At 25.1% G+C, this 21,178-nt stretch overlaps 7 protein-coding genes across 22 annotated transcripts; 4 read left to right on the top strand and 3 right to left on the bottom strand.

Annotated features, from left to right (window-relative positions):
• The first annotated feature begins 710 nt into the window (after positions 1 to 710).
• On the top strand, positions 711 to 3,084 carry LOC107068252 (uncharacterized). 2 transcript variants are annotated; one of them, XM_015324465.2, is made up of 7 exons: positions 711 to 1,430; positions 1,515 to 1,588; positions 1,685 to 1,812; positions 1,913 to 2,146; positions 2,237 to 2,452; positions 2,546 to 2,851; positions 2,947 to 3,084. In XM_015324465.2, the coding sequence occupies exons 1-7, from the start codon at positions 1,265 to 1,267 to the stop codon at positions 3,047 to 3,049; spliced, it is 1,227 nt and encodes a 408-aa protein (XP_015179951.1). In that variant the 5' UTR covers positions 711 to 1,264; the 3' UTR covers positions 3,050 to 3,084. The 2 variants fall into 2 exon arrangements, with proteins under 2 accessions (XP_015179951.1, XP_015179950.1); XM_015324464.2 differs by having other exon boundaries at positions 716 to 1,430; positions 2,231 to 2,452.
• Positions 3,085 to 3,169: 85 nt separating this feature from the next.
• LOC107068254 (uncharacterized) lies at positions 3,170 to 4,412 on the bottom strand. 4 transcript variants are annotated; one of them, XM_015324469.2, is made up of 3 exons: positions 4,273 to 4,412; positions 3,559 to 3,734; positions 3,170 to 3,464 (listed from the first exon to the last, which is right to left on the bottom strand). In XM_015324469.2, exons 2-3 carry the CDS (start codon positions 3,716 to 3,718, stop codon positions 3,301 to 3,303), a joined length of 324 nt encoding a protein of 107 aa, XP_015179955.2. In that variant the 5' UTR covers positions 3,719 to 3,734; positions 4,273 to 4,412; the 3' UTR covers positions 3,170 to 3,300. The 4 variants fall into 4 exon arrangements, with proteins under 4 accessions (XP_015179955.2, XP_015179954.2, XP_089026447.1 ...); XM_015324468.2 differs by having other exon boundaries at positions 4,195 to 4,294; XM_089170321.1 differs by lacking the exon at positions 4,273 to 4,412 and adding an exon at positions 4,238 to 4,266.
• A 70-nt stretch (positions 4,413 to 4,482) lies between these two features.
• NiPp1 (nuclear inhibitor of protein phosphatase 1) lies at positions 4,483 to 7,015 on the top strand. 2 transcript variants are annotated; one of them, XM_089170318.1, is made up of 7 exons: positions 4,483 to 4,622; positions 4,813 to 4,969; positions 5,111 to 5,171; positions 5,310 to 5,463; positions 5,553 to 5,773; positions 5,862 to 6,065; positions 6,160 to 7,015. In XM_089170318.1, exons 2-7 carry the CDS (start codon positions 4,941 to 4,943, stop codon positions 6,520 to 6,522), a joined length of 1,032 nt encoding a protein of 343 aa, XP_089026444.1. In that variant the 5' UTR covers positions 4,483 to 4,622; positions 4,813 to 4,940; the 3' UTR covers positions 6,523 to 7,015. The 2 variants fall into 2 exon arrangements, with proteins under 2 accessions (XP_089026444.1, XP_015179953.1); XM_015324467.2 differs by having other exon boundaries at positions 4,531 to 4,969; positions 5,098 to 5,171.
• A 490-nt stretch (positions 7,016 to 7,505) lies between these two features.
• On the top strand, positions 7,506 to 8,749 carry LOC107068270 (RRP15-like protein). Its single transcript, XM_015324490.2, has 3 exons — positions 7,506 to 8,123; positions 8,225 to 8,435; positions 8,513 to 8,749. Exons 1-3 carry the CDS (start codon positions 7,813 to 7,815, stop codon positions 8,663 to 8,665), a joined length of 675 nt encoding a protein of 224 aa, XP_015179976.2. The 5' UTR covers positions 7,506 to 7,812; the 3' UTR covers positions 8,666 to 8,749.
• Positions 8,750 to 9,034: 285 nt separating this feature from the next.
• Positions 9,035 to 14,880, bottom strand: LOC107068211 (uncharacterized). Of its 3 annotated transcripts, none has more exons than XM_015324388.2 (4): positions 14,746 to 14,880; positions 11,806 to 12,150; positions 11,481 to 11,715; positions 9,035 to 11,403 (listed from the first exon to the last, which is right to left on the bottom strand). In XM_015324388.2, exons 2-4 carry the CDS (start codon positions 12,143 to 12,145, stop codon positions 10,458 to 10,460), a joined length of 1,521 nt encoding a protein of 506 aa, XP_015179874.2. In that variant the 5' UTR covers positions 12,146 to 12,150; positions 14,746 to 14,880; the 3' UTR covers positions 9,035 to 10,457. The 3 variants fall into 3 exon arrangements, with proteins under 3 accessions (XP_015179874.2, XP_015179871.2, XP_015179872.2); XM_015324385.2 differs by lacking the exon at positions 14,746 to 14,880 and adding an exon at positions 13,948 to 14,088; XM_015324386.2 differs by lacking the exon at positions 14,746 to 14,880 and adding an exon at positions 13,334 to 13,539.
• LOC107068214 (uncharacterized) lies at positions 14,853 to 20,014 on the top strand. 8 transcript variants are annotated; one of them, XM_089170418.1, is made up of 5 exons: positions 14,853 to 14,993; positions 17,901 to 18,007; positions 18,357 to 18,399; positions 18,559 to 18,708; positions 18,823 to 20,014. In XM_089170418.1, exon 5 carries the CDS (start codon positions 18,934 to 18,936, stop codon positions 19,414 to 19,416), a length of 483 nt encoding a protein of 160 aa, XP_089026544.1. In that variant the 5' UTR covers positions 14,853 to 14,993; positions 17,901 to 18,007; positions 18,357 to 18,399; positions 18,559 to 18,708; positions 18,823 to 18,933; the 3' UTR covers positions 19,417 to 20,014. The 8 variants fall into 8 exon arrangements, with proteins under 8 accessions (XP_089026544.1, XP_089026543.1, XP_089026541.1 ...); XM_089170417.1 differs by having other exon boundaries at positions 18,332 to 18,399; XM_089170415.1 differs by having other exon boundaries at positions 18,192 to 18,399.
• On the bottom strand, positions 15,998 to 17,504 carry LOC107068213 (lysophospholipase-like protein 1). Of its 2 annotated transcripts, XM_089170414.1 has the most exons (5): positions 17,301 to 17,504; positions 17,047 to 17,149; positions 16,774 to 16,898; positions 16,415 to 16,675; positions 15,998 to 16,290 (listed from the first exon to the last, which is right to left on the bottom strand). In XM_089170414.1, the coding sequence occupies exons 2-5, from the start codon at positions 17,132 to 17,134 to the stop codon at positions 16,069 to 16,071; spliced, it is 696 nt and encodes a 231-aa protein (XP_089026540.1). In that variant the 5' UTR covers positions 17,135 to 17,149; positions 17,301 to 17,504; the 3' UTR covers positions 15,998 to 16,068. The 2 variants fall into 2 exon arrangements, with proteins under 2 accessions (XP_089026540.1, XP_015179876.2); XM_015324390.2 differs by having other exon boundaries at positions 17,047 to 17,501.
• Positions 20,015 to 21,178: the final 1,164 nt, after the last annotated feature.

The raw sequence follows: 21,178 nt of genomic DNA, 5'->3' as shown, positions 1-21,178 counted from the left end.
CTATAGATACAATATTATATATATATATATCTGCAGTAAGTTCAATATCAAACATATTTATATAATAATTGAATAGTTATTTTAAACTACCACCATGTTGTGTGATGATGATGATAATCTACTTAAAATTGATAATTAACTGTATAATTACTTATTTTAAACAAGTATTTAAACTAACTATTTAATGAGAATGAACGTATTTATAATGAAACTGATATTAACAATACTGAAAAAGAAAGAAAGAAAGAAAGAAAACAAAACAACAAATTGTTTCAATAACATTAACACTATAAAAAAAAAAACCAAAAAAATTATAGTGCGTTAATATGTAATCATTAATTTACATATCATGCTTATGGTGTGTGTGTGCAAGGTAAAAGCTAATTTTCTATGTTTCATTATTATAAATTAATGGGTGAGTAGTGGGGGTAAGTATTTCAAGTATTTTACTATTTATTCATATCAACAAATAAATATATTATTTCAAATTCAAATAAATATAAAATAATAAATTGATTTTATTTTTGTCTTTTTTTTTCTTTAGAGGAATAATTGTATATTAAATAGATAATGATAATCTAACATTATTTATTTGTATTATTTTCAAAAAAAAAATACAAATTTGAACATATTTCATTTTTCATATTTTTCTTTTAATATCATTCAATACATTTTTAATTAATATTATAAATAATACGACGAGAAAAAAAAATCAAGAAACATTTTGTTAAATTAAATACAAATATATCAATTTTCTTATATATCTAATAAGTATTGACGAATCATAATAAAGCTTTAATTAACCAATCAAATCGATGCACACTTCTTTGGTTAAGAAGCGAATGTTCCAATAATAGCTCATGGCTTGATTTTATTCGTTAACGAATTTAATGTCATTGCTTATTGTTAAATTGTAATGTTTAAATTTGTATTAATAACATTTTTGTATCAGTGATTATTATATTTAATTTCTTTTTCATTATATAAACTATAATTACTACGTTGTTCTTTGATAGTTCTTATTATACTCAAAAAAATCTATTTGAACAATATGATTACATTACTTGATCACTCAAACATAAAATATCGATATTTATGATTATAGATCAAAATAAACATTTATTTCTAATAACAAAAAAAACATATACATATACATATACATATATATATAACGTATTAATAAATAAAAATTGATATTAAAATGTAACCGTTAATTTTCTATTGACAGTTGTACAAATGTGTTGTTAATGTATTATTTTTTGATATGGTTATGAGATTAAACAGATATTTTAGATTATTATATGATTATATGATTCGAATATATTTTTTATCAATTGCAATGTTGTCGCGAAAAAATAAAGATTTAAGAACAATTAAGGAAGGTGTAGTTGGTAAATATATTAAGAAAGAGACACCACCTGAAATGCCAAGTAAGATCAATTTTTTATTTCATATTATTCAATTTCAAACATTCAATGTTTACTAATTTACATTAACAATTATTATTTTGTTAGTTATTAATGTCTGGACGACAGAACCAAACAGAAGAGTAAGAAGAAGAAATCATCCCACGATACCATCTTCAATGGTAAATTTGATACCAATTCTATATTCATTTTTTATAGATATTAAATTTAGTTAAAAATCTAAGAAATATAATAATAAATAAATATATATTTTATAGTCTATCCCACAACAACCAAGTATAGTACAAAAGTTTGGAAATACAAAGACTACGATGAGTGCTGTTGGATTGGGTAGCCATGAAGGAAAATATACTCCTAATAGTTCTGTTCCAGATTTAGCACAAAGGTAATTTTTAATATATGATAATATTTATGAATTAATGTATTATTTATATTACATTTAATTTAACATTTACAAATGTTATTAATTTGCTATATTTTATTAGATTCACAGGTCTTTCTGTTAATACTGGATTAAACGAAGGTATATCTTCTCGTACTACAACACCATTATATCACTCAGGATTATCACCTGCTGCATCTCATACTTATGTCAATCAATATGCTGGATCTGAGTATCATTTAGATCGTGTTCAAACTCCACAAGTGTCTTATTTAACATTTGATGCTGACACTGGTTACGATGAATATAATCAATCAGTATATCGTCAAAATGCTGGGTATTATTAATAATATTATATTAATATGAATGATTATAATTATTATTTTTATTTAACTAACAAAAACTATAAACATTTGTAAAGATATAGTAGATGTCAGTCAGAAAGATCAAGTTCTAGAAGTGAACAACAAGAAGAATTACCTTTACCACCTGGTTGGTCGGTAGACTTTACACTTAGAGGTAGAAAATATTACATAGATCATAATACAAAAACTACACATTGGTCGCATCCTTTAGAAAAGGAAGGTTTACCAACTGGTTGGGAGAGAATAGAATCACCAGAATATGGTGTCTATTATGTCAAGTAAGTAATTAATGATTAGTACTATATTACTTTATTATGAACTTGTTTTTTTTTTTATCTTATTTATAAATAATGATTTCATATTAATTTCAGTCATATAACAAGACAAGCACAATATGAACATCCGTGTTATCCGCACGAAGTACAAGCCATAAGAGTAGTATCACCTCCTAGACATACTCACTTTCATTCTCACAGTGTCTTAGTACCAGCTAATCCATATCTTAATGAAGAAATTCCTCATTGGTTGTATGTGTATAGTAGAGCATCTATTGCATTAGATCGTAAATTACGTTGGGAACTCTTTCGTTTGCCAGAACTTGATTGTTTCAACGCTATGCTTACAAGACTTTACAAACAAGAATTAGAAGAAGTGGTTATGAGATATGAAGAATACAGGTTTGTGTAATATCATGATGTTTTTTGTTTTTTTTATATATAATATGTATATGTAAAAGTTAATTTAAGCAAATAATATTTGAAAATTTCAATAGATCAGCTTTATTGTGTGAAATGGAACAAAGATTGAAAGAATTAAATCCTGAAGCAGGAAATTCTTCATCTGGTGCAATAGCTTTACGAAGATCTCTTCCTTAAGTTTTTTTTTTTACATGATACGATTGCAGACATCTTATTGACTGACTTATTGGTTCCTTTATTAAATTAATAACAACGAATACCTTGATATTCTTTGAATTTGTAAATAACAGCAATATATTTACGGTTTTAATGATATTTTAATATTATATACATCTTATACAAATACTATAGTATTATACATCTTATACATAATATATATATATTCTTATTATCACACTTGTAATAAGATTAGTATTTTGAACTATTAATCAATCAAAATCATGAGATTCTTCTTCAACAGGAGGATTTAAAATATTTTGACGTATTTCATCTATTTGCTTTTTATCATATATAGTATTTTCTACAATATTGAATCCTTTAAAGCGAATAAGTTGAGCTGTATTAGTATCTGAAGTTGATAGTGTTTTTAAACCTGTAATATTTCATAATATGAATTTATTATGTCGTCTGAATATATTTGTCAATAATTCAGTATAAAAGTTAAATAAGATTGTGAAAAAAAATACCTCTTGATATGCCAGAAATTTCCTTCTTATCCCTTGTAAACAAATATATACCTATTGCAAATCCATTCCAAGCTAATGCTGCATAAAGGAGTGCTATTCTAAAATGTATTTTTTCTCTCTGTACTGGATTGAGACTTTTAACGAAACGTGAAAAAACCATTTTTTTTTTTACGTATCTAAAAAGAAAAAAACAAACAAACAATACAATTATTTATAAAAATTATATATTTTTATAAATAATTTATTGACAATTTTTACTCATATATTTTATAAATTTTCCTGTTTGAATAGATTTATAGAATCAATTAAAATGTTGTAAACAAAACTATTGTGATAACCTATAAACACATTATTTTGTATTGCTTATATTTTTTACTTTTTTTTTTTTATGTATGTATTCTAATCATTTTTTTTTAGTATTGTATTTTTATGAATTGTTAAAAATCATTAGATACTTGTGAATATTGATATAAATTATTTTTAAACTAATAAGATGTCTGTCCTCTGTGTATCAAAACTTTTATGTAACAATGTTGTCATATACGTATTGACTTGAATATATAATTCACTTAATGTTTGATTTATTAACAGATACAAAATTATTTCACTACAGATTATTATTATAATATTATTTACATTTTATATTAAACATTAATATTGAATATTTGAGTATACACACAAAACTTGAATTTATTTTAATTCAATGCACTTTACCTATTCCAATCAAAACTATAGATGTCACTATAGATGACACTATTGTGTTCTCCAATGCAAAAGTTTAACAAACGTTCCTTTTAAATAAATTGTAGATGAATATTGACAAATTATTAATTTGTTAATTAATATTACAATTCAATATTGCTGTATTTACAGAATCATTTTATTGAAAAAAAGAAAAGAAAAAAAAAACAATCAAATCAATCATGCATCACGCTGTTGACCAATGCAAGTAGTGTTACCATTAGAATATAATGCAATGTTTTTTCTTTCTTTTTTCTTTCTTTAATCATCGTATTATTTATTATTGTCTCTTTCGAAAAATGTATAATAATTTAAAGATAAAGGTAGAATTTATTCGTTATAAATATCACATCTATGTTTATTAATTATTAATAGAAATTACAATTAGATAATAACACGAAATTATTATTATTTTATTTAACATTCAAATAAAACTTTAAATGTTTTAATCATGGATAACATGGCGTCTACTCGACCTACGTTTACTCAACATGTTGATCGGTAACGATACAGTGGATTTTGCTCAACAAATATCAACTAAACAAATACTTATATTATTGAAAGTATTAAACACGGCTGTCTCGAAATTTATTGGAATATTCTACTTGTTTATGAGTACTACTTTGTATTAACAAGTAGTTATGGCAAATCACTATGAAGTTCCAAACTGGTGTGTGTGAAGTTTTAATAATATTTATAATAATTTATTCCAAAGTATATTACATACATATATATATATATTGACTTGTCCTTATAAAATGGATGTAATAGCTTTCGAATATATTTATTCATGAATAGGTTATGTTTTCAGGGCTGGTAAACCTCCAGTTGGTTTACATTTGGATGTATTAAAAAATGATAAATTAATACAGGTAACATAACATATTACAAGTACTTAAAGTCACTGTAAAAATACAATACATATACATATATATATATATATATATATATATATATATATATATATATATATATATATATATAAATAACAAATATCATTTTTATTATAGAAATTAATGGTCGATGAAAAGAAATGTTATTTGTTTGGTCGCAATCAACAATTAAATGATTTTTGTATCGATCATGCTTCCTGTTCTCGAGTCCATGCTGCACTTGTATATCATAAACATCTTCACAGAGCATTTTTAGTAGACCTGGGCAGTAGTAAGTTATTAGTTGATTAACAAATTATTCTATAAATATATTTGTATATTTTATGATTATGTATTAAAGTTATTTGTCATTGTTTATAGCACATGGAACATTTATTGGTAATATGCGTTTAGAAGCACATAAACCAACTCAACTTCCTATTGATACTACATTTCATTTTGGAGCATCAACGCGATATTATATTATCAGAGAACGACCACAAACTGGTTCGAGGGCCATTATTGAAGAATTAGAAAAACTTTCAGAAGATGCAGAAACTGGAGGTTTATTAGGTTTACCTGAAACAGAAACGGAACTTGATGTATGTATCTTCTTATATTAACACACAATAAAAGAAATAAATAATAATGTAAAACATATAATAATTAATAATACATTATAATTTTTAGAATTTAACAGAATTCAACACGGCACATAATCGACGTATATCCATGCTTGGTATCTCGGATGATGAAATGCATAAAAGTACAAGAAAAAGAAAGAAAAAAGGTATTACATTTAATGACGATGAAGAAGTTATTAATCCTGAAGATGTAGACCCATCGGTTGGTAGATTTCGTAATCTTGTACAAACAACTGTAGTTCCAAGCAAGGTTTGTTTACTCATAATTACAAATTGTATACATTTATATGATGAAATTATTAATTATTCAAATAAACTAATGTTTCTATATTTTACAATTATAGAGAATGCGTATGGAAGGTGGATTGATATCGTTGTCAGAAGATCACCATCCCTTAAAACATTTACAACCAACGTCAACCGCACCACAGCTTTATCATGATCTTCCACCAGAACAATTTACACCTTCCTCATTATCAATAAATCCTTTTTCAACAGCTTTAACATCATTAACATCTAGACTTGGCATTGCGTTACCAAATCCTGCACCAGAAGTTGAAATGACTCCAAATCTTGTACAACCCGAAATACCACAAATACCAGAAATTTCAGGTCCCACAGAACCACGTGCAATGGAGCCTAAAAAGAAAAAATATGCGAAAGAAGCATGGCCTGGAAAGAAACCTATACCTACGCTCTTGGTATAATTCTATTAAAAATTTTGTACTTTTTGGAACTGCGAACATCAGAAACATAGTTTAACTCTTTTGTTGCTGTATTCGTTATAGGCTTAATATATGTGAAGACTGTTATAATTTAATTAAATAATTTTTAGTTATTCTTTATTTCTTCATAATCCCTTTGTAACAGTCACTTGTAATTAAATCAATTTTATGTAATATTAATTCTCATCTTTAATTTCTGTGCTATATAAATGTTTATAAGTAACGTGTATATATATAGACATATATATATATATATTGATTAATAGATTATAATTTTAATAATACTTTGGTATCTGTGACAACAAAATTTCAACAATCAACTCTTTCCAGTTTTATCATACAAAAAAATAGACAAATAAATATTATATTCACTTATATAGGTATAATAAACCTATAATGTTAATTTGTTAATATTTTAACTATATGTACAATTATACAAATGATTAAAAAGAGAATAACAAGTATAAAATAATTACATTTCAAATGTGATAATATATATTTACTGTAAAATATTCACATGATGAAATTATTGAATTTACTACTTATTTTCTGTGGCACTAAATAATTATTATGGTACAAAAACAAAGGAATGTTTCAAAGTGTGATGACAAAGAATTAGTGTTGATAATCATATAAAATCAGTATTAAATAATATTGTAAAAATATTCATCTATCATGATTAAGATAATACTAATAATTATGTACTAATTTCAAATTTTGAAGATATATTTATAAATGATTTATTTAAGTATAAAAATGTTTTTATTTAGATTAATATTTCCTGATTCTAGCGACGTACATAAAAAAAAGAATTTAATATATTAATATTAATAATGTAATTATATCAAGCTTTTATATGTGCTAATATTTTCTATAGAAACAAATTGAAGTTACTTTCAAAACTTATGATATTTAAATTTCGCGCCAATCATTCCAATACCATCGTTCCCTCTGTCGACAATATAAAAATGTTTTATATAGTGCAAGTGTTTACATCAACAACACGTGCTAAAATAAAATTAAATAAAAACATATGTCAAAATAATTGATAATTAATGTAATAATTAATTAATTTTATTTTTATATCGTAATAACAAATATATCTTAACTTGACCGTATTAATTTATTGAGATATATCAGAGTGAAAGTTTTCTAACCTATAAATTAAAGAATTTTGTTATTCTTACTTTATAAAATATTTCGAATTACAATTAATGTAATAACATAAAACTGTGATTTAAAAGTGTAATATTAGTTAAATCACCTTTAATAATGGCAACTACAGAAACAAATCCTGGCTGGGCAGATGCTATTCAAAAAATTTTAAAAACTAACAAACCAAAAAGAAAAAAGACAATAGTGTTATCTAAAGCTAAAAAGCTTAATGAAGTGAAAAAGAAAGAAAGTTTACCTGTGGAAACTGATACAGTTGAAAATAAAGAAGAAAAATCAGATATCACTGATGGTAAAGAAAATCTATTATTGAAAAAAAAACCAAGACAGAAGGATAATTTAGGTATAAGAGTGAAACCATCTATTCTTGACAGAGAACGTGAAAGACTTCTTCAAAAAATTGCAACCAAGTATAATTTCCATTGATTTATTTATTATTTATTATAAAGATATAATGTTATATATATATATATATATTAGAATTGTTAAACAAAATTGTAAATTTTGTTAGAGGTGTAGTACAATTGTTCAATGCAGTAAGGCAACAACAAACCGACACGAATCAAAAATTGCAGGATGCTGGACCCTTAGAGAGGAAACGTGAACAAGTATTTAAAAATATAGATAAACGTGCATTTTTGGATGTACTTATGGGTGAATCCAAAAGTATTCCTGTAGACAAAAATATTCCAAATCAAATTGAAGAAGATAATACAGAAAATGTAAGTTTGCACTATTTTTATCTACTATGAAATATTATTTTATAATATCATACTTTAATATTTTTTTTTTTTTACAGAAGGAAGACAAAGTATGGTCAGTTTTAAGAGATGATTTTGTTATGGGTGCAAAATTGAAAGATTGGGATAAAAAACAAATAGATGATGAAGAAGATTCTTCAGCACCTGAAGATATGGATGATAATGATGATGATGATGATGATGATGAATAATAGGAAAAACAAATAATTTGATTAATTATTTATATGAAATATTATTATTAAATATCTTATTAAAGTTTTTATTTGATTTTATAACGCCTGGCTTAATAATCCTTTGTAAACTACGTGATAACAATGATAATGTATACAGTATATATAATTATTCTGTATAAATTATAATTATGATACATGTTTGATTTCATGTGAAGTTAAACGATTTATCGTGCAAGTGTTATGGTCTTAAATTAATGATTAATTAATTTATATATATATGTACTCTCTCTCAGAGTACAAATCTTATTTAGTTTATTCTTGTTTTTGATTGTTGATTTGTTTGTTTGTCCAAATTAAACAAAGAATAGTAAACTTACACAAATAACATAAATGGAAAACATATAATTTTTATTATAGGATAAATTATGTGATTTATACAAAACTTTGAAGATATTAAGCCGAATATTAGGTGCATACACAGACTTCTGTGGACGGACTGAACTAACGTTATCTTGACAACAACTCAATACTTTTATTATATTACACAAAAATGAATAATCAAGGTTTCTTGTGTAATATTTAAAAATTTATTATTATTTTTTTCTTTTTTTCTTTCTTTTTTTTTTTTTTTTTTTTTTTAATAGATGTTTATTTTTATAACAATTCTTTTCTTGATAACAATTTCAATTTATATTTATTGTACATCCTGTTCTAGTTCCATTAAATCTGTTATTTAAGCATAATTAAATGAATCTTTCATTAAAAGTATATTAACATAATATTTGTATAGATTGTTTTTGTGACATTAATGAGATAATCATTAATATTATTATTTTATGTGTGTGTGTAAAACTTATTACATAGTTAAATATAAATTCATTGAAAATCATTTACAATAAATACAGTTGTTTTATAATAAAATGTAAAAAAAAGAAAAAAAAAACAAATGATTAGGCACTGTACTAATACACATAACTTGTTTGAGTCTTATTTAAATTAATTGATATTGATATCACCATACACTTTCATTATTATCTATTAAAAGATATTGTCAGGCGTACCTGGATCATTTAGCGCCAGAATATTTGAAGCGATTTTTATTAAAATAAATCTTATTTTTTTTTTTTGGATATAATATAATATAATTTAAATTTAATTTAACAGATTTTAAGTAAAAATTGATCAATTATTAGATATGACATATAATAGTGATATATATATATAATAATAATGTTCACTGAATCTTCTTAAAGGAAGTGTATTACTATTGCTTAATGCAATATACATATATATGTATATATGTATATTATCGCACACCAAGTAGAAAGGGTTTGTAACTTGAAATTTGATATTTAATATCAACAAAATAATATCACTCGCAATAAATATTTATATATCATAATAATAAATATTAACCTATTTTCTAAACATTTCAAATAACAATATAATATATATATATATATATATATATAGATATATATATATATATATATATATTATGTATAAGTTATATTAAGAAAAAATAGTATGCTTTTTTTTATGTTTAATGATAAATGCGTTCGTTAATATATCCTCTGCTTTAATAATCGTAAAAATCTTTCATATAAATTTGAAGAGCTTTTATCGGCATTTATTCATTATTTCATTAATTACTACTTTATAACCACTGCGTGTGCGTTTTTATCATTATAATTAAGTGTATCAGAAAACGAATGAATTTTTGAAAGTATATAAAATAATGAAAAGTAGTAGGGCGCGATGTTAGCATACAATATCCTAAATATTAATTGTCCAAATTGGCAATAATTCATCAGACCCTACTCTCGCGAATATCAGCAAGAGCACCAAAATTACCAGCAGCAGTAGCATCATCATCATCATCATCAGGATAACTAGAATCTTCATTATTTTGCGTTCTATTTTCATCCTCGTTTCGTCTGCTTCTATGAAGATACCTTACATTTGGACTAGCTTCGTTGTTTTGGTTAATTTCGTTAGTTTGTGTATTTTGTAAATGAACATTTCTTACACTTGATTGTTCTCCATGATATAATTGCGATTGAGACATTTCGTTGACCCTATTTGCATTACACATTTCATGTGGAACGTCTAAGGAAGTCTCAGTTTCGTGAGTATTAACATGTCTGACAAAAGCAACACCAGGTTCATCATTGTCTCTAGAAACACGTTCTCTATTCGTATTATTATCGTTATTTATTCTTGAAAGACTTCGTGCACGATTTCTCGTATTCATTATATCATTTTCTATTGCTACGTTATCAGATTCGGGGTTTGTTATTTCATCCACTCTATGGGAGTATCTTTGTTCGTTGTTTCGATTAACATTTTGTGAATTTAAACGATGATTCTCATTATCTATTGTATTATCTCTTTGATGGCGATTTTCATTTTCATGAAACAATTGAAACGTAATACCATCGTGCGAAGTTCTATAAGTATTTAAATTAGTGTTGCTTGAAACACGATGAATCATTTCATGGCTTAATCTATATAGCCCTAAATCGTTGTCCATGTAATAATTATCCAAAGGATTACTTATGATAGATGGATTTCTCGAGACAGTTCTTCTTGGAGAACTTGGACTAGAGAAAGTCGTTATTAAAAAAGGATAAGGTAATACGTTCGTAGGATTACCAACTATATGAGGACAATCTTCTAAACTTTGCATTTCGATTTCTTCTTTGTCGTTACGACAAAAATCGTGCATCTCTAACTCATGAGGAAGATTAGCAAACCTACAAAAAAAATGAATGTATTATTAGGCATTTAATTTTAAGAATAATAAATATCAGTAATTACAAATCTTGTATACCTATGCAATAGAATGTCAGAATACGAAGGCGGCATATCAGTCTCTTCTTTGCCGTAAATGCTTTCGTAAGTAGGCGGTGGAAAACATGCTATAGATCCTAAACTATCTTTACTAGGAGTTTCAGCATCCATTTCCAATATACTACCCTGACTGTTTTGCAATTGATGTCGATTAATACTACGTGGATTTCTTTGTGCACGAAGTACACTATCACCCAATTCAACCAAATCCAAACCTGTAACAACATAAAATAATAATTGGTAAATTAATAATTAATTTTAATTAAATAGACAAATAATTGAAAATTAATTTTATAGCATCTTACCAGTTGGATCAGCCTGAAACTGTGTGAACATAGTACCATCAACCACAAGCATTCTACCATGTGGTAAAAGAATGATCGTTGGTGTAGCAACCATCGTTTGATCGCTATTACCAAAACGTGAATCTGGTTCAGGATCCTCCAGACGACAACAACAATGTCGTCTACAAAGTGATCGACAGAATGGTGCACCCCAACAACAATAAGCAAAAATAAAACACAACACAGCCAGCATCACCAATAATGCCGCAACTCCTTGACTTTGTTGTCCTGCAGCAAGTGTTGGTCCACCGGCTACGCCGACGCCAACACCAACACCGAAACTTCCACTGCTACTGCTCATCTCTCCTGAAAGGTTATCATATATTTTTATTTATTATTTTATAAAAAATGATTTATTATATAATATAATATAATATAATAATTTCACACGTGTCTAGTATCTTTTGAAAAATGAGATTCTCCCTCGTGTCGATAGCCATTTTGAAATAATTGAAATTCAATATGGCGGAGCTAGTTTTCCCGCGCTATCTTGAGTATTGTTATGAAGATAAAATATATATATATAAAAAAAAAGAATCGATATTCAAATCAACTAAGCTGGAACCGTGCCCATCTTTCTTATCGGATGTCACTTGTATACAGAAAGTATTTTTAACTTTGAATATAATATACAACAAGACTCGAATCGATTGCATATCATGTATATAATTACTTTAATGTATAACGTTACTTCCGTCTGTCATCAAAATATCTAATTTAAATATTACGTTCAATAAACATTATCCATATACGATTTATATTATGTTATAAATAATAATTAATAATTTTTCTAATTAATTAATTAATATATACTAAGTATACATATAACTATATTGATTAAATTACATTTATATGTATGAGTACGTTTTAACACAGTGATGCAACTAATACGTATAAGTAAAATATTCTGCAATGCGGCATAAATATACTCATATAATCAAATATTTTTTTGGCCTTTCTCCAGTTTCGAATAATTCAGTTTTCATATTAAACGTATTAATAATATTATATCATTAAATGTCTGTTAACAAAATTGTTTTTTTTTTTTATGAATAGTTAAAGTGGCCATCAAAGGAATATAATAATACCATATAAAAATAATTCTTTTTTCTGTCGTAAACAAAATCCAATACCAAATATAAAACGTCAAAACTCTCTCTCTTTCGTGCTAATTATACAGGTTATGGTTTTTTTTTCTTTTTTGTTTTTCTTCTAAATAGAAAGTAAGTGAAAGTGATTTTTTTTTTTTTTTCATACAAAAATAGAGAACACTGTATATTTTGTATTCTAATGTGTAGTATAGAAATATTTTAAAATACATTTCTCGAACAAATTATTCGTTAGATGAAATTGAACAATTTTGTTAAATCGATATCACATATTACTTTTGGTTTGTCATGTTGATGAATGAAATGTTTAAAAAAGAAAAAAAAACAATACAAAAATATAATCAAATATCAATTGGGAATATTATATTTTAAAGATTTACACGATGCCCGCATTATGCTTCTCGTATACAATATTGTATTCTATAAGCGAATTGCTGTTACGTCCGCGCCGACACTTGGCGCACTTGAATAGCATACAAACTACTGCAAAGTAGAACGTGTAAGATTTAGAACGAAAGAATTTCGGAATCAAATAAGCAACTAAAATAATACAAAATATATTGAAAACAAAATTCTTGTTTTTTGTTTGTTTGTTTTTTTTTTCATTTTATATTATAAAAATATTAAAATGAAAAATTCTTTTAAGAAAATAAATAATTGAATATAATTTTAAAAGATGACAATATATTTTATGCGCGCGTAAAAATATTGTCATCCGAATAATACGATCGAATCGAAAAATAACTGATAAATATAAAATATCACTTAAATTAATAAGTCTTTTGTTAAATCAAAAAAAAAAAAAACAAAAAAAAAATTAGATCTTTTATCTAACAATTTGAAAAACTTTTCTATATAAGTTGATATTTATTAGGAGGATTTTTTCAAGTTCACATTTGCGTGTCACGTATCAATAATAACACAGTTAAATACAGGCGCACAATTATGATTCCAAAGTTATCCCATAACTGCACAATGACATTGTCTGTCTCACCTTGGATGGTGATATTGCGAAGCCAAGTAGCCCCCGTGGTTGCAGTTGACTCCTCCGTCACAGCTAATGTTCCGTAAATCATGAACGAGGCCGTTAAATATTTTCACAATCTTCCACCGCACTAATGTCTTTTATTCTCTTTGTATTATTTACTTTGTTTCCGTTCGTCTTGAATAAAAATTATCTACTGTGCCACTACTGGTGTCGTCGTCGTAATTATTCTTTGATCGACCGTACTCGATATCGTTCGAGTTCACCCCCTGCAATTGGAGTACAAAAGGAGACCACCACAACGATCCTTCTTCATCGACATTTTTTTCTCTCGCAAACTTAATATTGAGTGCGCTTGCTTAAAGAAAAGAGAATATTTATAAACCTTTTTTTTTTAAAACAATGTTTTCTTCAATTATCACTGATGACTAAATGTTGGAACGTTGATAAAAAGATGTACACAACAAGGGTACATGTTCCATTCTTTATTTCTTAAACACATTCCACCAAACAACAAATAAATTTCTTCTTAAATGTTTTAACGAGTATGTTCTTCGTTTTATTTAAATACCACCGACGTCTCATTTCTTTAGAATATTATTTTCTACTTCTTCTTCTTCTTCTTCTTTATGATGTTAGAGAATCCCTCTCTCTGATGTTAAGATCGTTTACTTCAATTGTGTGCAAGATATTCAATATTTTCGTTGGTTTTTATTCGTTTGCCGTTGTTAACACCCCCCTTAATTATTATTTCATTTTCGTCATAGCTCTAAATGAACGGCGATCTTTGGATCGACCTTTACTCACCACTTTATTGAAAGAAGTTCCTCGTAAGAATACGGAACGTTGAGTCGAGCCTTGCGCACTGCCATTGACACGAGATCCATTTTGACCCTCGACCCATTTTACTACCACCTCTCTCTCCTCTTCCTCCCTCTCACCACTTTTTCATCAACCTGCTGCTTCGAGATCTAACGATACGGCTTCGAACATTCTAAATTACAAAAACGGATTATTCTTCTCTCATTCGTGCTTTCGATTTTTTTACATTGATGGTGAGTCCCCTTAACTGGTTAAAATATATCATTCTTTTTCTTCTTTGATCACTATCATTCTTTTCACTTTCTATTTGTGCTTAAACAATTGTAATTAACAAAAGTTATTAAACAATCTTACTGTTTAAATAATCTAAAGAAATGGTTTTGGAAGAAATGTAGATAATATTGATCACTTTCAATTTCGTGTATACCTTCATAAATGCATCTTGCAATACGTCGATATTCTTTCCCCTGGGTAGATATACATATATATATATATATCTATATGTATATGTATATCTATCTATATGTTTATGAGTTTTACATCAATTTCAGACCCTTCATTCAAATTCCTATATCTCACATCCTGACTGCACTTGAATAGCCTTATCCATTTTGAGATTCTCATTAAAATGCACGAATGTTCAAGGATATTACAAGGAACGTGCTTCTAAAAGCGTAGATCAATGGTTGACACTGTCACAATCGTTATTTTCTTTTTATTATTTTACATCGACGAATATCTTAAATAAATACATCTATCACTAATGTTCTTTTAAAAAGCACGATTTAGAAAATACATTATAAAACGAATGTCAATAAGTACGTTCGCTTCACAATGGGAGGTACACATGTGACGGTTTTCTGTATAATCGTTGAATCGATAGTATCGAGCATTGTACGTAGCAAGCATTAAATGTAATATTTTTTTTTTTTTTCGAATAAAATGTTAAATAAAAATGTATGATTTTCTCTTTAAAAATACACATGTCTTATGTCATTATCAAAGTTCAACATAATATATATATATATATATATCATGGTTATTTGGATGGACATTGTAATGTAAATATATATATATATATATATATATATATATATATATATATATATATATATATATATATATGAGGAAATTTACATTTTTTTAATATTATATTAAATAAATTTATTGAAATTTTTACCAATTAAAAAAAAAAAAGAAATACAAATAAATTAGTAAAATATAAATGTATTATATATACAATTTATTTATATTATTTATTTCTTTAAATTATATATTTTTGTTAAATAGTTTTTTATGATACAATAATTATTCTGCTAGAATACCATTAAGCCAAAATTCAAAATGTAGAATTTCTGCCTTATTTATTTCATGCTTTGCTGTTGGTACTGCAACAAATGCAGCATTTTTAACAAATTTGTTAAGATTGGTGTAAGTTTCATTCCCCCATTGAATTGGAACTAATATATCCGAAGAACCATGAAATTGTAAAAGTGGTGGTAGATTATTTGGTTTATTATTTTCTAAATGCTGTAATGACAAATTTAATTTGATGTAATAGTAAATAAATAGTATAATGTTATAATTAAATGTACAAAGTAATAATTTAATCTTCATAATAGATATATAACATATATATATATATATATCATACCTGATATACCATTGAATTTCTATTAAGAAATGATGATATTGTAGCACAACCACCTAACGATAAATTAAATTTATATGCTAAATATAATGCCAATGATCCACCCATTGAAAAACCAGCAACAATTATTCTATTATATGGGATTCCATTAAAATGTTCTTCATCTATTAACTTCATCACGTTATGACAAATTGATGTGATGGAATCTTCTTCTTCAGAAACTTTATTTGAAATATTTTTACGATTAAACCATACATTGCTAAGCTATAAAAATATAACTTTTAATGGTTACGTATTACAATAAAGTAACAACGGGGGTACAACACAAAAAAAAAAAACAACAATTTTAAATTTGATATTACCATTCCATTATTTGGCGTATAAGGTTGAGCAGGTGCAGTAGGATAAATTATTTTTATATGAGGGAACTTTAATTCTTTTCCGAGTATTGCATCAATCCATGTCTTCACATTTTCTCCAGTATCTCCTTATATAAGAAAATTAGAATGCTTATATGTTTATTGAAAATAGAAAAACATGTCATTAAGTCAAATTTTTTTTCTTTCTTCATTATCATTTATTTTCTTATCCTATCTTTAATCATTTTATTTAATAAATTAATTAATGTTATTTACCAGAACCATGAAAGAAAAATAAAGTAGCAGTGTGTTTTTTTGTAGCTGGTACAATTGTACATCTTGATAGCATCATAATTGTAGCCATTTCTTTATTATTTTCCTTTTTATCAATATATCGTTAATTTTAACAACTTTTCAATATTATATTTATAAATGACAATATGAGTGTCAAGGTTATGACAAAATTTAACAAAGTATTGAGTAAGTATTATAAAGATTATTAAACACTTTGATAATATAATATTATTTACCAATAGCACTTTGGAACCAATAGCAAGAATTATTTATTCTGAATTTTTAATTTAAATATAAGGTGAATTCTAATAATTCAAAATGTAAGATGTAATACACAAATCAAATATTTATTTAAAAAAAAAAAAAAAGAACAATTACATTTATTTTAATTTACATCTATTTTTTATTACAAATTTATCTATTATAAAAACATATTAATGCAATATATTATATATAAATACACGATAAATAAGAATATAATATATACATTTAGAAATAGAAATTGTCATGCTTATAACTTGAACTGTATTACCGACCGTTGTAATATGTCCAACTCTGTCGGTAATTGAGTTTTGTGAATAGAAATTTTTCTAAAGATAAATATGATTATACATTATTTCATATGTATATATAGATTTTCTGTTTCTAAATGGATTACCAATTTATTTATTCGATAAATTTAATAGTAAGTATTTATATATATATATCTTTCAGTGATCTGATCATCATATTTTTATACTAACAATAAATTTGTTAATACATAATTTGTGTATAAAAATTTGATTTCAATTAGAAAAATTATGAATATATACAATGTTTCTATTATTATTTTGTAGTTTCCCCTGGAAATAACTTGTGAAGAATATAAGCTGTGATTTTTCTTCTTCTTCTTCTTCTTCAAAAAAAATATTTTCAATTAACATAAACAAGAAGATGGATTGAAGTGAGTATAATAAAATTTGAAAAATAAGTTTATATAATTTTGATAATTATATAAATCATTAGTGCATACATTTAAAAGAAAAACTTATCAAATAATTTTATATTTCTTTTATGTTATGTTATTCATATTTATGTTCTATATATATATCATTTATTTATTATTGTTATGGTTATGTGTATCCTAGCAAAGATATGTCTACTTTGATATTTGGCATTGGTACGGGTTTGTTCTTGATTCTAACTTTATGGGCAATTGCAATAGTAACTTTTTTAATATCATTACGAATAGAGAAGAAAATTGGTTTGGTTATTATAATTGTCATAGGTCTTCTTACTATAATTTTGTTCAGTATTCCTCGAGCTTCTGATAAACCTAATGTCAATGAAAGAAAGGTACGTAAAATAAATAATTATGTTTATTGAATTAATTTCAATTGACTTGATCTTGCTTATCTCTAGCCAATATGCTTGAATACTTTTATCATCTGTGTCTCTAATTTTATCTTATCCATCATATTATCTTTGGTATAATTATATTGTTTTTTTTTTTAGCCTTATGATCATCTTTTTATTTGGCGTATAATATTATTTACTTTATTACTGATTTCATCTATAATTGGAATTTTGGCATATATCAAATTTCAATTAGTAGAATCTGTCAGACCTGTGCGAATATCTAATTGGATTTTCTAATTATTAAAGGTACTAAATCATACATTATCTATTATCTTAATTTAATGTGTATATATATATATATATTTATATATTTTTGTATCATAAGTTATATATTTTTTCTTTGTTGTTATTTATTTCTAGATTGCAAGCTTGATCAAATCTGTCCAGTGAATGGTCCAACTACAAATATATTAAATATAATATTGTATAAACAGATTAGATTTTTGTTTATGTTAAATAAAATTAATAATAATGTTGCGAAATATTAATAAAACATTTCCAATGTGGATACGTCGTATCTCGTTGTCTCATCAAAAGAAAAAAGTTTATGAGATAAATGGTAACATAGAATTTAATGACAAAGTAATGAATGGTAAAGGAACAGTTGTTGTCAATTTTCATGCAGATTGGTGTGATCCTTGTACAATATTAACACCTAAATTAATAGAACTTATTGAACCTATTGAAACATTAGATCTTGCTATTATCAATTTAGAATCCAATCCAGATTTAGCTGATGTATTTTCTGTAAAAGCAGTACCAGCAGTATTTGCAATATCAAATGGATTAGTTTTAGACAAATTTATTGGCTTACAAGATATTAAAATGATTGAACAATTTGTAGAAAAGTTAACTGCACGTGATACAGCAGTTAACTCAAAGATTGAAGATAATTCAGTAAATTTGAAAGTGGACGATTCTACAAACTCAAAAGATGGTAATGTGAAACCATAAGAGCATGTTTATAATGTATATACACGTAAATGTAGTCATATATGTAAAACTATGTAAATGTATGCATACATATTTCTTTTATAATTAATATTTATGTAATATTTTTGACAATTTATATCTATTTTATGCTATTATTTGTAATTATATTAATATCAACTCATATTAGATATATATATATATACATATAAAATTAGTATTTAGAAAGAACGTGGATAATCATTAATGTGTCTTTGTATTCTTCTACTGAGAATAGCTTTCTATAAAATATAGTAATATTGTTCCTATAATGAACAATTATTAAGGATACTAGGGATTAATTTCAGGAAACTGTGGACCATGTAATTTTCCTTCTTTTATATAAATATATATATATATATAACAAATTGTACCATTAAAATATAGTATTACTATTGTATAACTAACTGCACTTGTAACTTATAGTGATTATATCGACAATGCTCTCTTGTAAAGAAAAAACAAATCTATTTACAATTAATTTAATTTAAAATGTACTTTTAAAAAATGTGAATAATATAATAATAATAATAATAATAATAATTATGTATACTTTAAAAAAATAAATTATTATAGAACTAAAGTAGAATATACACTTTCTCTGGTTTATTAAGAACACAACATGATGTTCTATTATTATTTATTATGTTTTTATATAATAATATTTGATCATATTTATATAACGTAACTATAAAGTTGAATTAATTTGTTTATTTACATAAAATATCAGTTAATTTTTTTTTTTTTTACAATTAAAGATATTTATTCAAACAGAGAGTGCACTTGTGACAATCATTTATTTCATACTTTTATTATGCTTTTATATTGAAACTTAGATTTGTAGATGGAATTAAAAATATATATATATATATATGTTAAAGAGATTATTGAAATGAAAAGTATAAATGTAATATTTAAATGCAGGTATGCAAATAGAGTAATATTTCATTCGATTAAAATTTGATATTTATTCTTAATATAATAAAACAATTCTGTACAAGCTATGTATGAAACTAAGCCAGCAATATAATAAATTTATCAATCCATATTATCTCTAATAATAGAGCTTGTATCTTTTCGTTTCGGCAGCAAGCAATATGTAAGTATTATTAATTAAAAGACTAGCTAAGTTTTTTTATCAGTCAGGTGTATTTAAAACACCATGATAAGGCATTATTGTGACTCTTCATTTGATTACTTGCAAAAACGTTAGATTTTAACATAATTGAACAATCAGTTAATAAGAAAAATGTATAGCAAAATTTTTAAGAAATTTTTGCAAGTAATCTTATAATTCTTATAATATAGATAACCAGTATATATATATATGTATGTATGTACGTATATATATAGGTTCTGTAATATACATATATATATATATATACATTCTATATATATGTATAGAATATACATATATATATGTATATATTCTGTAATTATTTAACATTTGCACTTAACACCTGATCTGTACTAATATGGAAACAAAATATTATTACAAAATTTGAATTGGAATATCTTGATATTCAAATGAAAAACTTTCAATATAATATTATATAACATGCACTTAATTTGTTGTTGTTGTTGCAATAACAAAATATTATACAATATGTTACAGCAAATGAAAGAAATGTTCTTAATACTATTTATTATTTCTATTGCGCGTTTCTCTAAATAATAATTGAAAAAAAAAAAAGAAAAAAGAAAAAAATGATGTTGCTCATAAAAATAAAATTTATGTATTATTTAA

The sequence above is a fragment of the Polistes dominula genome, unplaced genomic scaffold, assembly GCF_049000335.1.
Source record: "Polistes dominula isolate Pdom_NZ unplaced genomic scaffold, Pdom_raw_medaka contig_15, whole genome shotgun sequence".
Taxonomy (NCBI): Eukaryota; Metazoa; Arthropoda; class Insecta; order Hymenoptera; family Vespidae; genus Polistes; species Polistes dominula.
This window is presented reverse-complemented; position numbering and strand designations above follow the sequence as displayed.